This window comes from Falco cherrug, chromosome Z (genome assembly GCF_023634085.1).
Source record: "Falco cherrug isolate bFalChe1 chromosome Z, bFalChe1.pri, whole genome shotgun sequence".
Lineage (NCBI taxonomy): Eukaryota > Metazoa > Chordata > Aves > Falconiformes > Falconidae > Falco > Falco cherrug.
In genome coordinates, this window is record NC_073720.1 from 9,897,216 (window position 1) to 9,916,686 (window position 19,471).

The 19,471-nt window shown below is 56.6% G+C and overlaps 2 protein-coding genes and 2 pseudogenes across 7 annotated transcripts in view; 3 read left to right on the forward strand and 1 right to left on the reverse strand.

Moving 5' to 3' along the window:
- The window catches only part of UBAP2 (ubiquitin associated protein 2), a 121,809-nt gene that overhangs the window by 56,936 nt on the left and 45,402 nt on the right, over positions 1–19,471 (reverse strand). For 3 of the 6 annotated variants that reach the window (XM_055698449.1, XM_055698448.1, XM_055698445.1), the window contains 4 exons: positions 17,604–17,670; positions 16,087–16,282; positions 14,759–14,850; positions 13,953–14,000 (listed from right to left, as the gene is read on the reverse strand). In XM_055698449.1, coding sequence (XP_055554424.1) covers positions 13,953–14,000; positions 14,759–14,850; positions 16,087–16,282; positions 17,604–17,670 — 403 coding nt within the window. Of the gene's footprint in view, positions 1–13,952; positions 14,004–14,758; positions 14,851–16,086; positions 16,283–17,603; positions 17,671–19,471 lie in introns of all 6 variants that reach the window. The other 3 variants (XM_055698447.1, XM_055698446.1, XM_055698443.1) reach the window with 1 other exon arrangement.
- Positions 4,261–5,291, forward strand: LOC129734669 (interferon-like; annotated as a pseudogene).
- On the forward strand, positions 7,303–8,331 carry LOC129734679 (interferon-like). Its single transcript, XM_055698461.1, has one exon. It carries the CDS (start codon positions 7,761–7,763, stop codon positions 8,322–8,324), a length of 564 nt encoding a protein of 187 aa, XP_055554436.1. The 5' UTR covers positions 7,303–7,760; the 3' UTR covers positions 8,325–8,331.
- On the forward strand, positions 10,356–11,388 carry LOC129734683 (interferon-like; annotated as a pseudogene).

Here is a 19,471-nt window from a genome sequence, read left to right on the forward strand (position 1 = left end):
CGAGGGGCGGCTCACGCTCCCTACAAGGAAGGCAACACGCTGCGACCAACCGGGAGGCAAAACGCTGCAACACGTTGCCCACAGAGGTGGGGCGCGCCCCGTCCCTGGAAACCTCCCAGGTCAGCCTGGACGGGGCTCTCAGAACCTCCTCTACTTGAGACGGCCCTGCCCCTTGCTGGCGGGTTGGGCCCGGCGACCTCTGAGGGTCCCTCCCAGCCCAACCCCACCCATCCCAAACCATGCCATGAGTCTAGGAGGGAGCGGCACGGCACAGACCCAACTCGGGGTCGCTGGCTCTTGCAGCTTCAGGCATTGCTCACCACAACTCTCTGCCTGCGCTGCTTCAAAACACCTTGCAGCGCCAACTCTGCTGTTCTAGGGCAACACGGACAAGGTCCAGCCGGCGACCTCCAACGTCAGCCTACCTCCTGCCGTGACGGCACCTACCTACGCCCAACCACCGTGCACGCGCCCACCACCCCAAGCACTGCACCCTCCAACACAACGCTGCCTGACAACAGCGTGGCTCCCGGCCCGCCACCACCAAACACCCTTCACACCTTTCCCCTGCTCCACACGCTTTCAGGAAACACGGGGCAGCCTCCCTCACGCAAGCACAATGCCATCCTCCCTCTTGCAAGGGACCTCAACAACTCAGCCAGCGCAACCTCCTCCTCCTGCCACTCCAGCTCCGCAGCTACGCTGGCTGCCCCGGCTCCACCTCCCGAGGACTCTTGGGCACCCCTCCTCTTCAGAGGAGCAGGGCCTCAGGCCATCCCAAACATGGGACCCTTCACTTACTGGGCCACGGTTCCGTCTCCAGGCCCACCTCAGCCCCGGGGGCAGACAAAACACAAGACCCCGGGGATACAGGGGCGGGCACGTGCACCCACGGGACCACAGCCGGGCAGCCAAGGCGGCCAAGGCAGCAACAGCAACCGCAGCAAAACTCTTCCCTTCTTCCTCTTCCTTTTCCCTCAAGCCTTTCCTCCCCGTGCCCGTCAGCTTCAACGGGGCAGATCATGCGGGAACACAGCCCACGCTCAAGTGCCTACCCCCAGAGCCACCTCCTCCCAAGCCGCCCCACCCCCAGGGCCCTCGCTCCAGGAGGGGGCTCCCCACGCTCTGACAAGTGACATCACTTCACAACCCTTCCCAACACGAAAAGGAAAGACCAGCTAAGACGAAAACAAAGCCAGACACAAGTGAAAGGAAAACACACCACGGACAACACCAGGCCATTACAGGCGGAAAAGACACTTGGGCAGGAAGGGAAACTTCAGCTGCGGAGAAGAGGCACCACAGCTCGCCCTGCAGCCAACAGGGAAACCCTGAAAAACAAACACACAACCTCCCCGGCACAGCTGCCCCCAGGGGCTCTGCCCCGGCGCTTGCGCATCCCCCGCGCGACCACTACAGCCAACCTCCCCACGACACACCACCGCCAAAAGCACCGCCACCGCTCTCCCCCACCCACGGCCACCCCAACAACGCACTTCCCCAAGACCACCACAGCCACCAGCCAAAACTGAAAGCCACAGCCGGAAACTCGCTGCCATCGGAAAGCGAGGAAGGGGAAGCCGCCGCGCCACATAAAGCCGGCCACCCGGCACCACACCAAGCACAGCGACCACCCGCAACACCACCAAGCCTGCCGGGCTCCTGCACAGCGACACCCACCCAACCACCATGACAGCGCCCGCAAACCCCGAAGCCCCGCCTGACGCACCGGCGCCACGCCGCTCCTGCTCCTCCTGACGGCTCTCGCCACCCGCCCTCGCCTGCCACCACCTGCGGCCCGGCGACGACACCTTCCCCTGGGACGGCCTCCGGCTCCTCCAGGCCATGGCTCCCAGCCCGACACAGCCCCTGCCAGCAACACCAGGCGCCCTTCCGCTTCCCCGACACCCTCCTCCACACCAGCCACCCACAGCAAGCCGCCGCCACCGCCCTCCGCATCCTACAGCACCTCTTCCACACCCTCAGCAACGACAGCGCCCCACAACACTGGGACACCGGCTGCGCGCCACCACCTCCTCAACCACCTACAGCACTACATCCAACGCCTGGAGCAATGCCCGACAGCCAGCGCCACGCTCTTCAAAAGGCAGCGACTCAGCATCGACAGGTACTTCACGCACATCCAGGACTTCCTCCACACCCACAACCACAGCGCCTGCGCCTGGGACACGTCCGCCTCGAAGCTCGCGCCTGCTTCCAACGCCTCCACAACCTCACCCGCACCATGCGCCGTTAGCCCAAGCACCGCGGCCAACGCGCACAGCGCACGGCCCCACCACACCGACAACAACACTTCTGGAGCCCCGGCGGAACCCAGCCCCACCTCTCTCATCCCGCCTACCTCCGCTGCAGCAACGGCCCCGCGCCCTCCGCCCCCACTGACTGACCCCCTTATTTATACAACTCTTATTTATTGCCACCGCGGGACTTCACCTATTTATTCACTCCACACAAAATAAAGACCTGTTGCAAAGACCTTGCCCAATGCATCTTGTCTCACAAGCACAAGGAACGAGCCTTCGGCGTGGCGCGAAGCCACCGCCACTCAGCACCTGCTCCAAGCCCTGCCCCACACGGGCTCTGCAGGCCCCGTGCCCACTCTCCCCCTTGACACCTCTCCCCAAGGAGGCGCTTTCCTCCACCTCTCTCAAAAACCTCTCCCAGGCTTTCAACAGCCAGCGTCACCCGAGCCTCCGTGTCGGCCCGTCTCCTCCACAGTTCCCACCCCCCGCCCCGCTTTCCACCAACTGATCCTCAGCTCTGGAGGCCTCGCTACAGGGAGGCCTCGCACCTCTTGCAGCGCGTCCACAGCAGGGCCACAGACACCGTCAGAGCCTTGCAACGCCTCTCCTGCGACGAAAGGCTCAGAGAGACGGGCTTCTTCAGCCTGCAGCAGGGAAGGCCCCGCGGAGACCTTACTGCGGCCTTTCGGCACTTCCAGGGGGCTCACAAGAAAGATGGCCGACGACTCGGTCAAAGGGCCTGCAGCCACACCACAGCGGGGACTGGCTTCAAACCAAACGAGGGGCGGCTCACGCTCCCTACAAGGAAGGCAACACGCTGCGACCAACCGGGAGGCAAAACGCTGCAACACGTTGCCCACAGAGGTGGGGCGCGCCCCGTCCCTGGAAACCTCCCAGGTCAGCCTGGACGGGGCTCTCAGAACCTCCTCTACTTGAGACGGCCCTGCCCCTTGCTGGCGGGTTGGGCCCGGCGACCTCTGAGGGTCCCTCCCAGCCCAACCCGACCCAGCCCAAACCATGCCATGAGTCTAGGAGGGAGCGGCACGGCACAGACCCAACTCGGGGTCGCTGGCTCTTGCAGCTTCAGGCATTGCTCACCACAACTCTCTGCCTGCGCTGCTTCAAAACACCTTGCAGCGCCAACTCTGCTGTTCTAGGGCAACACGGACAAGGTCCAGCCGGCGACCTCCAACGTCAGCCTACCTCCTGCCGTGACGGCACCTACCTACGCCCAACCACCGTGCACGCGCCACCACCCCAAGCACTGCACCCTCCAACACAACGCTGCCTGACAACAGCGTGGCTCCCGGCCCGCCACCACCAACACCCTTCACACCTTTCGCCTGCTCCACACGCTTTCAGGAAACACGGGGCAGCCTCCCTCACGCAAGCACAATGCCATCCTCCCTCTTGCAAGGGACCTCAACAACTCAGCCAGCGCAACCTCCTCCTCCTGCCACTCCAGCTCCGCAGCTACGCTGGCTGCCCTGGCTCCACCTCCCGAGGACTCTTGGGCACCCCTCCTCTTCAGAGGAGCAGGGCCTCAGGCCATCCCAAACATGGGACCCTTCACTTACGGGCCACGGTTCCGTCTCCAGGCCCACCTCAGCCCCGGGGGCAGACAAAACACAAGACCCCGGGGATACAGGGGCGGGCACGTGCACCCACGGGACCACAGCCGGGCAGCCAAGGCGGCCAAGGCAGCAACAGCAACCGCAGCAAAACTCTTCCCTTCTTCCTCTTCCTTTTCCCTCAAGCCTTTCCTCCCCGTGCCCGTCAGCTTCAACGGGGCAGATCCATGCGGGAACACAGCCCACGCTCAAGTGCCTACCCCCAGAGCCACCTCCTCCCAAGCCGCCCCCACCCCCAGGCCCTCGCTCCAGGAGGGGGCTCCCCACGCTCTGACAAGTGACATCACTTCACAACCCTTCCCAACACGAAAAGGAAAGACCAGCTAAGACGAAAACAAAGGCCAGACACAAGTGAAAGGAAAACACACCACGGACAACACCAGGCCATTACAGGCGGAAAAGACACTTGGGCAGGAAGGGAAACTTCAGCTGCGGAGAAGAGGCACCACAGCTCGCCCTGCAGCCAACAGGGAAACCCTGACACACCTCCCCGGCACAGCTGCCCCCAGGGGCTCTGCCCCGGCGCTTGCGCATCCCCCGCGCGACCACTACAGCCAACCTCCCCACGACACACCACCGCCAAAGCACCGCCACCGCTCTCCCCACCCACGGCCACCCCAACAACGCACTTCCCCAAGACCACCACAGCCACCAGCCAAAACTGAAAGCCACAGCCGGAAACTCGCTGCCATCGGAAAGCGAGGAAGGGGAAGCCGCCGCGCCACATAAAGCCGGCCACCCGGCACCACACCAAGCACAGCGACCACCCGCAACACCACCAAGCCTGCCCGGGCTCCTGCACAGCGACACCCACCCAACCACCATGACAGCGCCCGCAACCCCGCAGCCCCGCCTGACGCACGGCGCCACGCCGCTCCTGCTCCTCCTGACGGCTCTCGCCACCCGCCCTCGCCTGCCACCACCTGCGGCCCGGCGACGACACCTTCCCCTGGGACGGCCTCCGGCTCCTCCAGGCCATGGCTCCCAGCCCGACACAGCCCTGCCAGCAACACCAGGCGCCCTTCCGCTTCCCCGACACCCTCCTCCACACCAGCCACCCACAGCAAGCCGCCGCCACCCGCCCTCCGCATCCTACAGCACCTCTTCCACACCCTCAGCAACGACAGCGCCCCACAACACTGGGACACCGGCGCGCGCCACCACCTCCTCAACCACCTACAGCACTACATCCAACGCCTGGAGCAATGCCCGACAGCCAGCGCCACGCTCTTCAAAAGGCAGCGACTCAGCATCGACAGGTACTTCACGCACATCCAGGACTTCCTCCACACCCACAACCACAGCGCCTGCGCCTGGGACCACGTCCGCCTCGAAGCTCGCGCCTGCTTCCAACGCCTCCACAACCTCACCCGCACCATGCGCCGTTAGCCCAAGCACCGCGGCCAACGCGCACAGCGCACGGCCCCACCACACCGACAACAACACTTCCGGAGCCCCGGCGGACCCAGCCCCACCTCTCTCATCCCGCCTACCCTCAGCCACGCCAACAGCCGCTGCAGCAACGGCCCCGCGCCCTCCGCCCCCACTGACTGACCCCCTTATTTATACAACTCTTATTTATTGCCACCGCGGGACTTCACCTATTTATTCACTCCACACAAAATAAAGACCTGTTGCAAAGACCTTGCCCAATGCATCTTGTCTCACAAGCACAAGGAACGAGCCTTCGGCGTGGCGCGAAGCCACCGCCACTCAGCACCTGCTCCAAGCCCTGCCCCACACGGGCTCTGCAGGCCCCGTGCCCACTCTCCCCCTTGACACCTCTCCCCAAGGAGGCGCTTTCCTCCACCTCTCTCAAAAACCTCTCCCAGGCTTTCAACAGCCAGCGTCACCCGAGCCTCCGTGTCGGCCCGTCTCCTCCACAGTTCCCACCCCCCGCCCCGCTTTCCACCAACTGATCCTCAGCTCTGGAGGCCTCGCTACAGGGAGGCCTCGCACCTCTTGCAGCGCGTCCACAGCAGGGCCACAGACACCGTCAGAGCCTTGCAACGCCTCTCCTGCGACGAAAGGCTCAGAGAGACGGGCTTCTTCAGCCTGCAGCAGGGAAGGCCCCGCGGAGACCTTACTGCGGCCTTTCGGCACTTCCAGGGGGCTCACAAGAAAGATGGCCGACGACTCGGTCAAAGGGCCTGCAGCCACACCACAGCGGGGACTGGCTTCAAACCAAACGAGGGGCGGCTCACGCTCCCTACAAGGAAGGCAACACGCTGCGACCAACCGGGAGGCAAAACGCTGCAACACGTTGCCCACAGAGGTGGGGCGCGCCCCGTCCCTGGAAACCTCCCAGGTCAGCCTGGACGGGGCTCTCAGAACCTCCTCTACTTGAGACGGCCCTGCCCCTTGCTGGCGGGTTGGGCCCGGCGACCTCTGAGGGTCCCTCCCAGCCCAACCCGACCCAGCCCAAACCATGCCATGAGTCTAGGAGGGAGCGGCACGGCACAGACCCAACTCGGGGTCGCTGGCTCTTGCAGCTTCAGGCATTGCTCACCACAACTCTCTGCCTGCGCTGCTTCAAAACACCTTGCAGCGCCAACTCTGCTGTTCTAGGGCAACACGGACAAGGTCCAGCCGGCGACCTCCAACGTCAGCCTACCTCCTGCCGTGACGGCACCTACCTACGCCCAACCACCGTGCACGCGCCACCACCCCAAGCACTGCACCCTCCAACACAACGCTGCCTGACAACAGCGTGGCTCCCGGCCCGCCACCACCAACACCCTTCACACCTTTCGCCTGCTCCACACGCTTTCAGGAAACACGGGGCAGCCTCCCTCACGCAAGCACAATGCCATCCTCCCTCTTGCAAGGGACCTCAACAACTCAGCCAGCGCAACCTCCTCCTCCTGCCACTCCAGCTCCGCAGCTACGCTGGCTGCCCCGGCTCCACCTCCCGAGGACTCTTGGGCACCCCTCCTCTTCAGAGGAGCAGGGCCTCAGGCCATCCCAAACATGGGACCCTTCACTTACGGGCCACGGTTCCGTCTCCAGGCCCACCTCAGCCCCGGGGGCAGACAAAACACAAGACCCCGGGGATACAGGGGCGGGCACGTGCACCCACGGGACCACAGCCGGGCAGCCAAGGCGGCCAAGGCAGCAACAGCAACCGCAGCAAAACTCTTCCCTTCTTCCTCTTCCTTTTCCCTCAAGCCTTTCCTCCCCGTGCCCGTCAGCTTCAACGGGGCAGATCCATGCGGGAACACAGCCCACGCTCAAGTGCCTACCCCCAGAGCCACCTCCTCCCAAGCCGCCCCCACCCCCAGGCCCTCGCTCCAGGAGGGGGCTCCCCACGCTCTGACAAGTGACATCACTTCACAACCCTTCCCAACACGAAAAGGAAAGACCAGCTAAGACGAAAACAAAGGCCAGACACAAGTGAAAGGAAAACACACCACGGACAACACCAGGCCATTACAGGCGGAAAAGACACTTGGGCAGGAAGGGAAACTTCAGCTGCGGAGAAGAGGCACCACAGCTCGCCCTGCAGCCAACAGGGAAACCCTGACACACCTCCCCGGCACAGCTGCCCCCAGGGGCTCTGCCCCGGCGCTTGCGCATCCCCCGCGCGACCACTACAGCCAACCTCCCCACGACACACCACCGCCAAAGCACCGCCACCGCTCTCCCCACCCACGGCCACCCCAACAACGCACTTCCCCAAGACCACCACAGCCACCAGCCAAAACTGAAAGCCACAGCCGGAAACTCGCTGCCATCGGAAAGCGAGGAAGGGGAAGCCGCCGCGCCACATAAAGCCGGCCACCCGGCACCACACCAAGCACAGCGACCACCCGCAACACCACCAAGCCTGCCCGGGCTCCTGCACAGCGACACCCACCCAACCACCATGACAGCGCCCGCAACCCCGCAGCCCCGCCTGACGCACGGCGCCACGCCGCTCCTGCTCCTCCTGACGGCTCTCGCCACCGCCCTCGCCTGCCACCACCTGCGGCCCGGCGACGACACCTTCCCCTGGGACGGCCTCCGGCTCCTCCAGGCCATGGCTCCCAGCCCGACACAGCCCTGCCAGCAACACCAGGCGCCCTTCCGCTTCCCCGACACCCTCCTCCACACCAGCCACCCACAGCAAGCCGCCGCCACCGCCCTCCGCATCCTACAGCACCTCTTCCACACCCTCAGCAACGACAGCGCCCCACAACACTGGGACACCGGCGCGCGCCACCACCTCCTCAACCACCTACAGCACTACATCCAACGCCTGGAGCAATGCCCGACAGCCAGCGCCACGCTCTTCAAAAGGCAGCGACTCAGCATCGACAGGTACTTCACGCACATCCAGGACTTCCTCCACACCCACAACCACAGCGCCTGCGCCTGGGACCACGTCCGCCTCGAAGCTCGCGCCTGCTTCCAACGCCTCCACAACCTCACCCGCACCATGCGCCGTTAGCCCAAGCACCGCGGCCAACGCGCACAGACGCACGGCCCCACCACACCGACAACAACACTTCTGGAGCCCCGGCGGACCCAGCCCCACCTCTCTCATCCCGCCTACCCTCAGCCACGCCAACAGCCGCTGCAGCAACGGCCCCGCGCCCTCCGCCCCCACTGACTGACCCCCTTATTTATACAACTCTTATTTATTGCCACCGCGGGACTTCACCTATTTATTCACCTATTTATTCACTCCACACAAAATAAAGACCTGTTGCAAAGACCTTGCCCAATGCATCTTGTCTCACAAGCACAAGGAACGAGCCTTCGGCGTGGCGCGAAGCCACCGCCACTCAGCACCTGCTCCAAGCCCTGCCCCACACGGGCTCTGCAGGCCCCGTGCCCACTCTCCCCCTTGACACCTCTCCCCAAGGAGGCGCTTTCCTCCACCTCTCTCAAAAACCTCTCCCAGGCTTTCAACAGCCAGCGTCACCCGAGCCTCCGTGTCGGCCCGTCTCCTCCACAGTTCCCACCCCCCGCCCCGCTTTCCACCAACTGATCCTCAGCTCTGGAGGCCTCGCTACAGGGAGGCCTCGCACCTCTTGCAGCGCGTCCACAGCAGGGCCACAGACACCGTCAGAGCCTTGCAACGCCTCTCCTGCGACGAAAGGCTCAGAGAGACGGGCTTCTTCAGCCTGCAGCAGGGAAGGCCCCGCGGAGACCTTACTGCGGCCTTTCGGCACTTCCAGGGGGCTCACAAGAAAGATGGCCGACGACTCGGTCAAAGGGCCTGCAGCCACACCACAGCGGGGACTGGCTTCAAACCAAACGAGGGGCGGCTCACGCTCCCTACAAGGAAGGCAACACGCTGCGACCAACCGGGAGGCAAAACGCTGCAACACGTTGCCCACAGAGGTGGGGCGCGCCCCGTCCCTGGAAACCTCCCAGGTCAGCCTGGACGGGGCTCTCAGAACCTCCTCTACTTGAGACGGCCCTGCCCCTTGCTGGCGGGTTGGGCCCGGCGACCTCTGAGGGTCCCTCCCAGCCCAACCCGACCCAGCCCAAACCATGCCATGAGTCTAGGAGGGAGCGGCACGGCACAGACCCAACTCGGGGTCGCTGGCTCTTGCAGCTTCAGGCATTGCTCACCACAACTCTCTGCCTGCGCTGCTTCAAAACACCTTGCAGCGCCAACTCTGCTGTTCTAGGGCAACACGGACAAGGTCCAGCCGGCGACCTCCAACGTCAGCCTACCTCCTGCCGTGACGGCACCTACCTACGCCCAACCACCGTGCACGCGCCACCACCCCAAGCACTGCACCCTCCAACACAACGCTGCCTGACAACAGCGTGGCTCCCGGCCCGCCACCACCAACACCCTTCACACCTTTCGCCTGCTCCACACGCTTTCAGGAAACACGGGGCAGCCTCCCTCACGCAAGCACAATGCCATCCTCCCTCTTGCAAGGGACCTCAACAACTCAGCCAGCGCAACCTCCTCCTCCTGCCACTCCAGCTCCGCAGCTACGCTGGCTGCCCCGGCTCCACCTCCCGAGGACTCTTGGGCACCCCTCCTCTTCAGAGGAGCAGGGCCTCAGGCCATCCCAAACATGGGACCCTTCACTTACGGGCCACGGTTCCGTCTCCAGGCCCACCTCAGCCCCGGGGGCAGACAAAACACAAGACCCCGGGGATACAGGGGCGGGCACGTGCACCCACGGGACCACAGCCGGGCAGCCAAGGCGGCCAAGGCAGCAACAGCAACCGCAGCAAAACTCTTCCCTTCTTCCTCTTCCTTTTCCCTCAAGCCTTTCCTCCCCGTGCCCGTCAGCTTCAACGGGGCAGATCCATGCGGGAACACAGCCCACGCTCAAGTGCCTACCCCCAGAGCCACCTCCTCCCAAGCCGCCCCCACCCCCAGGCCCTCGCTCCAGGAGGGGGCTCCCCACGCTCTGACAAGTGACATCACTTCACAACCCTTCCCAACACGAAAAGGAAAGACCAGCTAAGACGAAAACAAAGGCCAGACACAAGTGAAAGGAAAACACACCACGGACAACACCAGGCCATTACAGGCGGAAAAGACACTTGGGCAGGAAGGGAAACTTCAGCTGCGGAGAAGAGGCACCACAGCTCGCCCTGCAGCCAACAGGGAAACCCTGACACACCTCCCCGGCACAGCTGCCCCCAGGGGCTCTGCCCCGGCGCTTGCGCATCCCCCGCGCGACCACTACAGCCAACCTCCCCACGACACACCACCGCCAAAGCACCGCCACCGCTCTCCCCACCCACGGCCACCCCAACAACGCACTTCCCCAAGACCACCACAGCCACCAGCCAAAACTGAAAGCCACAGCCGGAAACTCGCTGCCATCGGAAAGCGAGGAAGGGGAAGCCGCCGCGCCACATAAAGCCGGCCACCCGGCACCACACCAAGCACAGCGACCACCCGCAACACCACCAAGCCTGCCCGGGCTCCTGCACAGCGACACCCACCCAACCACCATGACAGCGCCCGCAACCCCGCAGCCCCGCCTGACGCACGGCGCCACGCCGCTCCTGCTCCTCCTGACGGCTCTCGCCACCGCCCTCAGCCTGCCACCACCTGCGGCCCGGCGACGACACCTTCCCCTGGGACGGCCTCCGGCTCCTCCAGGCCATGGCTCCCAGCCCGACACAGCCCTGCCAGCAACACCAGGCGCCCTTCCGCTTCCCCGACACCCTCCTCCACACCAGCCACCCACAGCAAGCCGCCGCCACCCCGCCCTCCGCATCCTACAGCACCTCTTCCACACCCTCAGCAACGACAGCGCCCCACAACACTGGGACACCGGCGCGCGCCACCCACCTCCTCAACCACCTACAGCACTACATCCAACGCCTGGAGCAATGCCCGACAGCCAGCGCCACGCTCTTCAAAAGGCAGCGACTCAGCATCGACAGGTACTTCACGCACATCCAGGACTTCCTCCACACCCACAACCACAGCGCCTGCGCCTGGGACCACGTCCGCCTCGAAGCTCGCGCCTGCTTCCAACGCCTCCACAACCTCACCCGCACCATGCGCCGTTAGCCCAAGCACCGCGGCCAACGCGCACCGCGCACGGCCCCACCACACCGACAACAACACTTCTGGAGCCCCGGCGGACCCAGCCCCACCTCTCTCATCCCGCCTACCCTCAGCCACGCCAACAGCCGCTGCAGCAACGGCCCCACGCCCTCCGCCCCCACTGACTGACCCCCTTATTTATACAACTCTTATTTATTGCCACCGCGGGACTTCACCTATTTATTCACCTATTTATTCACTCCACACAAAATAAAGACCTGTTGCAAAGACCTTGCCCAATGCATCTTGTCTCACAAGCACAAGGAACGAGCCTTCGGCGTGGCGCGAAGCCACCGCCACTCAGCACCTGCTCCAAGCCCTGCCCCACACGGGCTCTGCAGGCCCCGTGCCCACTCTCCCCCTTGACACCTCTCCCCAAGGAGGCGCTTTCCTCCACCTCTCTCAAAAACCTCTCCCAGGCTTTCACAGCCAGCGTCACCCGAGCCTCCGTGTCGGCCCGTCTCCTCCACAGTTCCCACCCCCCGCCCCGCTTTCCACCAACTGATCCTCAGCTCTGGAGGCCTCGCTACAGGGAGGCCTCGCACCTCTTGCAGCGCGTCCACAGCAGGGCCACAGACACCGTCAGAGCCTTGCAACGCCTCTCCTGCGACGAAAGGCTCAGAGAGACGGGCTTCTTCAGCCTGCAGCAGGGAAGGCCCCGCGGAGACCTTACTGCGGCCTTTCGGCACTTCCAGGGGGCTCACAAGAAAGATGGCCGACGACTCGGTCAAAGGGCCTGCAGCCACACCACAGCGGGGACTGGCTTCAAACCAAACGAGGGGCGGCTCACGCTCCCTACAAGGAAGGCAACACGCTGCGACCAACCGGGAGGCAAAACGCTGCAACACGTTGCCCACAGAGGTGGGGCGCGCCCCGTCCCTGGAAACCTCCCAGGTCAGCCTGGACGGGGCTCTCAGAACCTCCTCTACTTGAGACGGCCCTGCCCCTTGCTGGCGGGTTGGGCCCGGCGACCTCTGAGGGTCCCTCCCAGCCCAACCCGACCCAGCCCAAACCATGCCATGAGTCTAGGAGGGAGCGGCACGGCACAGACCCAACTCGGGGTCGCTGGCTCTTGCAGCTTCAGGCATTGCTCACCACAACTCTCTGCCTGCGCTGCTTCAAAACACCTTGCAGCGCCAACTCTGCTGTTCTAGGGCAACACGGACAAGGTCCAGCCGGCGACCTCCAACGTCAGCCTACCTCCTGCCGTGACGGCACCTACCTACGCCCAACCACCGTGCACGCGCCACCACCCCAAGCACTGCACCCTCCAACACAACGCTGCCTGACAACAGCGTGGCTCCCGGCCCGCCACCACCAACACCCTTCACACCTTTCCCCTGCTCCACACGCTTTCAGGAAACACGGGGCAGCCTCCCTCACGCAAGCACAATGCCATCCTCCCTCTTGCAAGGGACCTCAACAACTCAGCCAGCGCAACCTCCTCCTCCTGCCACTCCAGCTCCGCAGCTACGCTGGCTGCCCCGGCTCCACCTCCCGAGGACTCTTGGGCACCCCTCCTCTTCAGAGGAGCAGGGCCTCAGGCCATCCCAAACATGGGACCCTTCACTTACGGGCCACGGTTCCGTCTCCAGGCCCACCTCAGCCCGGGGGCAGACAAAACACAAGACCCCGGGGATACAGGGGCGGGCACGTGCACCCACGGGACCACAGCTGGGCAGCCAAGGCGGCCAAGGCAGCAACAGCAACCGCAGCAAAACTCTTCCCTTCTTCCTCTTCCTTTTCCCTCAAGCCTTTCCTCCCCGTGCCCGTCAGCTTCAACGGGGCAGATCCATGCGGGAACACAGCCCACGCTCAAGTGCCTACCCCCAGAGCCACCTCCTCCCAAGCCGCCCCCACCCCCAGGCCCTCGCTCCAGGAGGGGGCTCCCCACGCTCTGACAAGTGACATCACTTCACAACCCTTCCCAACACGAAAAGGAAAGACCAGCTAAGACGAAAACAAAGGCCAGACACAAGTGAAAGGAAAACACACCACGGACAACACCAGGCCATTCATCTCTCACATGCCATTTACGTTCTGTACCCAGGTAAGGAAAAAAAACTGCATATACTTTCCCTCCCACAGCTCTTCTGCTTTTGCTGCCATGATGCATATGCAAAGACCTCCAGCTATGAGCACCTCCAAAACCTGTCAGATTCACCAACTGGCTTCCAATTTGTGTACTTGCTGTTCAACGCTATCTCTCGTAGAAAGAAAACATTCACATTCAGATTTCAACTAGATTTGACAAGATGTCACACTGGTGGTACAACACTTAAAAATTTCTCCACTCAAAAACAGATAGCACACTTGCTTCTATCTACAGAATTTGCAGATGGACAAATTCATGATGCAACAGTTGCTCTGTATCAATTTACACCATCCAGAGAAACTGTGGATATTTAAAGAAACATAATACAGAACATAAGGATAAGCTCTTAATCACCATTAAATGAACCAATTTGTGTTGCACAAATGATCAACATTGAAGATAAATGGTTTAAAACTAAATAAACAAAGCCATTTACTTACCATTGGCAGCCTGGATTGAAGCATCTGGAGATCATCATAACCATAAATCTGCTTGAAGACAGATAAAAATACAACAACGTTGTAACACTTTTTTCTGATGCTGACCAATTTGAGGGTTTGACCTAGAACCGATGTATTTTAAAGGTGTACAGTTATACATCACATTGTGCCATCATGGTGCACTGTAGCATTTTAAGGGAAGTAGAGCTAAGCTTAAAATGCCTTGTCACTTTGATGTTGTTTCTTTGCTGCTATCATTACTTCTGAGAACAGTAGGATTTAAGATTTCATGACTAGACCACAAAGCAACCTACGGCATCTGCTTACATTCAGTGTGACACAGAAATACAATTAGAGTAACATTTCTGATTCAAGAAATAGATAACCAAAAATACGTTGATCCTGGTCAGACATCAAAAAGCTATGTGCAATCTTTAGAAGTATGACAGAAAGGAGAAATGGCACACTTCAATCATTACTATAGTAAATTCATTCCAGTAACACAAACCTGAATGAGTCTAATTTTACTCAAAGGGCCTAAAACCTGATAACCACTGAAAACTACAGCAACATGCATGTTTAGCGTCAACAGCAGCCAAATCAGGTCTGTACCAACAGTTCTGCAGTCTACTGTCAACAGTAAACCCCCAAAAAATGTATTTTGTACGTTCTTCAGCATTTGGAACAAGAATCCCAGGTGCAACATGTGCCAACAGGAATGCCTTGGCATAGACAGCAGCAGGACTGGAGCGCCCATCTGCACCAAGGGTTAAGCAGTCAAGGACAGAAACAATTAAATTGCTTACTGGGTAGGCAGGCAGAAGTCCTCCAGGTCCCACAATATATTGGTTGTGCAACAAGGGTGGTACACCTTGGGGCAGGTTTGGGGGAGCTTTGCCTGTAGAATTAAATATAGAGACACTTTAACAAGCCTTTGTAAAAGAAAAGGCTTCAGCATTGAGACAAGAGAGCTCACAAGCCCTGGTGGCTGCACTGGCATAGTTTGTAAAGAGCAGAAATAAGCAGAAGAATTTGTGCTCCTTGATGAAAATGCTCAAAATAGCCTGAAGAGTTTCACCATGCCTCAAGGATGGGAAAGGACAGGCTACTTCACACAAAAAACCGTCCATCAAAGAACAGTCTGATTTTGTCATTTACTTGGTCCAAGAGGATTACAAGAATTACAGAAACTTCTCCTTTCCTCAGTCCTCTCCTGAAGGCAAAATTCAGATATCATTTTCAATATAAGAGAGCAAATTCTCTCCTTTCATTTTCTGCTCTGTCAACACATTTCCCCTTATCACCAGTAATAGACTAGAAAGCACTAAATGGTGCCAGCCCACTTTTTGTTTGTGACTTGCTGCAGCTGAGAATAGCGAAGAGCCAAAACTGAAACAGTTCCATTTGCTTCCATGAAGCAGTGCTAGGAAGCAGAAGAGAAAAAAATAAAAAGATAAAGACACTTCGAGCAGTCATCAGACAGTTCATTTACAAGGTATGGGAAGCAGAAATGAGAAAACCTTCCCTAAGCAAGTTTGATTTTAATACTTAAATCATTCACTTCCCTCCATCTTTCTTTTTAGCAGTTCAGGTTGATTACAGAAGCAAGAGAGAATTTAGCATTCTTTCACTGCAGTGCAAGAAGCCTCCCCACCTTCCCCCACTGTGGGCCCTTTTTCTGAAGTGGTACTTGCTGTGGAATGACCCAGACATCAGAAACTTTTTTCCTTTCTGTAGATGTGGCAGTAATGATGTGGCATATGATAATGAGGACACTGCAGTATATTTTGATGCTGCCAAATGAATTCAAGTCACAGAGAAGACTGAAATTAAAGCTATACAATTAGAGCTGATAAAACCTGGAATACAAACCGGGCAAATCTCCTACCCTAAAACTTCCCAAGTCAGAACTGCTCTGATGTCTATTTATAAAGTTCTTCAGGGATGGAATGTGCTATATAAATGCACATAACACCCTAACAACTATTTCAAATACACAAAAAGAGGCAACTTTATTTTGTAAAGCATGCTGAAAATGCTCGTCAAGTGTCAATTTCTTAGCATAATTATGGCTGGTGAGATGCTCAGCTGACAGCTCTGCTAACTGAATCCCACAGGATCTGTTATTGCAAACCTGAAGACACTAAGGGAGCTGCCCGTGTGGTAGCAGCTGGTATAGACACACTGGTAACGCTGAGGCCAAGGCTGTTCGTAGTGTTCATACTGCTTGCCATGCTGACAACCGAAGAGGTGGTGCTAGTGGCTGAGGTTGAAGCAGTTGAAAAGGTTGTTGAGGGCTGGAGCGAAGCTGCGTTCTCAACACTAGTGTGCTAGAAAGGAGACAAAAAGAAAGAGGACCACAGAGCAAATAAACCAGTGGAAGATGCTGGGGGGCGGGGGGAAATGAATAAGCCCTCTGAGAATTTTTTAAGTAACGCCAGCATATGCAAAAGATATGCATCATCCATATACCAAGGAAGCAACTCAGCTGCACGCTTCTGATCTTTAAGTATTCAAATTACAACTTGAGTTAAATTCAAACCACTGTATCATCACAAAATTGTATCCAGTAACTCAAGCATCACTTCACTGTATTATTTCTTGCCCTTTGCTTGCATACTCCTTTAAGCTAGTACATGTTGTATTCAGTAAAATCCTATATTCTTCCAAGACAGTATTTGTTTTCAAAATACAGTACACTGCTATTGTGATTTCCCCAATGCACTTGTGGAAAGTTATTGAAGATTAAAAATGCAGTGCCCCACAACAGAGTCAATGTGGTTAGCTGAAACACAGACCAGATTTATTACAGGAACACATGAGGATAAAGAAGTTGCTGGTTTGAATCCAGTACACTACAGTGCCTTAGTTGGAAGCTTATGACACTTTCAAAACAGTGTCATCAACACACAGCAGCCAAAACACCTTTGAGAGCAGAAAAGGATGACATTTGATATGTGTGAATTTTGAAGTTACATATTCAGTAGGGATGGAGCATTAGGAACAAAAGCACAGACATAAAGAAAAGCAGTAACTTATCTTCACACCCTAACTGGGATTGTACAGAAGTACCCCATCCCAGAACAACACAGCATCTTCTCTGACTTTTGGTTGTGCAACCTCATCTAGAACACTACGTTTGATACCATTTGCCTTACCTCACGCAAATACACAGGTGACAACAACGCCACATGGTAAACCCCGAAAATCATCTGTCATGAGGCATTTTTCATGACATGTATCATTCCATCACCTGCATTTTGCTAGCTAATCTCTCCATTGGATACTGCTAACAGTCCACATTTTGGAGCAGTTTCAGACAGCCAGTTCTAGAAATTTTTTTTTCAAAAACAAAACAGATTTGTTACAAGAAAATTTTTCTTTATTCCATCCCCCCTTGCTGGCACAAAAATTTCCTCTGCGGTTGTGACTGGCGAGTCTCTGTAATAGCTGTTTCCAATACCATACAAACCACAAGTGGTAAAGCCTCTGTTTTTACCACTAGAGGGCTGGCAGTCCATCTTCCCTGACACAAGGCTCTTCGTTCCAGTTCTTACTGTGCTAGGACACAATGAACCTTAAGAGAGGACCTTAATCATCACATAAACTAACTATATGCCAAACATCTGCTGACATGCAAATAAGACTTACTGCATGTGATGCGCTTGAAGACAACACTGAGGCAGGAGAGAGGCTGCTCTGATGACTGGAAAGGGAGCTAGAAAGAAATTGCAAAGCATTAATAAAATTAATTTTTCATAGAACTGTATTTAATGTATGTCTGTCTGCATATATACAAGAGTAGGTAGTAGGATATTAAAGAAAACCTTGTCTGTAGGGGGGTGTGTGTGTATATATATATATACATGCACACATGCATATGCATATATATGTGCCTATATATATGCACATCCCGGCATTTTTTTCCTTTAACCAATACCCTACTACCCCTTAATGAGAACATCTGAAGTACAGAGACAACTATTACTAACAAGAAACATCTAAACCAGCATTAATTTGTATTTATCAATTTACTATACTTTTGCTATACAGTTGCTTCAGGAATTATGTAGCAATGACTCCAAGACACAGAAAGTCCAAAACCAGAGGGTGGTTCACACAACACACTGCTTGCTTCTCATTCCCTCCCTAAACAACTGCTGCTGCCTAATTAACAGATGTTAATTAGGTGAGGCAGTGCTTTGGTTTAATTCACTATGGTACTTTTCAGATTCTAACCTGCATAATAATGTCAGTTCAACCAATTAGAACTGCAGCATATTTGCCCCATAACTGTTAAAAGCCCCAACACATTCTCAAAAGGCAGGGCTCAAAAAACCCAGCAACTGAAGAATATCCGTGACAGCCCAGAAGTTAGCCATACCACTACAAGATCTGGTAATTTAATCACGGTCGGCTCATACCCCACAAAAAGCCATTTTCTCTTTGAAAAGGTGAATCTGAACTATCTGTTCAGTTTTATACAAACACTATAAAATATGAAAATAAAGAATCCGCTGGTGAAAAACATCTGCAGATAACTGTTTCAGGAAGCAACGGTGCTTTAGCATCACTTTTTTCCCTAGCTGACCAGGCCCTCTGAACTTCTGGCAGCAACAGTAGCACCAACAATTCACCCACAATCCAAAAATCTTTAAATGTCTCCATGAAAGGTGACTGAAACTGGTTTTTAAACTGTTTAAATGTTTTACACTGGCAAACATTATAACCTACATTCAAGGTCAACACTGAACAAAGGCAAAAAACCCAAATCCTTAAAAAAAAATACATATTGTTTAGTGCTCAAAAGGCCCCTCCCTGTGAAATCAGAAGCATCAGAGATCCTTACCATAACAAGTTTTCCAGTATTCTCTACAGAAATAGCCAGAAGAAAATAAAGCAAAGAAAACAAAGCTGCAAGCTAGATTATATGCTCTAATTTGAGGGCAAACACTTCTCATAGCTCTTCAACATGTGGGATCAGAATAAATCTTGGCAGTTTCATACACTAATTTTACTTCGATGCTTTAAAACTGTTCCACATCTGCAGGAATTATGACCACATCACTTCAGGCAGCAAGGAAAGAAACAGTTCTGTCCAACACACAGTTTTAAACCACTCTCTTGTCCAGTCTCCTCAGCTCTTCTAATAAACCTTAATTTACCATCTGACCTATGGCAGAGACACAGACAAGGGCTGCCAACACAACCAAGCTTGGAATTCAGGCATCATCTTTTCATGGCACTTGGTATGTGCCCAAGAGCATCAACCCTTTTAACTAAAATTTCTACCAATGTGGGGAGATGATGTTTCTAATGTGAATGGAGTAATTCTTGTTGACACATTTACCATTTACTCAACAGAAACCACTAGTGTATTAAAAGAGAATCAACAATGTCCTAGCTGTGAAACAGTAAAAAAACCCCTGATATCCCATTGAATCAGTTTCTTACATTAATATAGTACGAGGATGAGTATTAAAAATGTAACTCTACAAGTACAGCCTCACTATGTCACC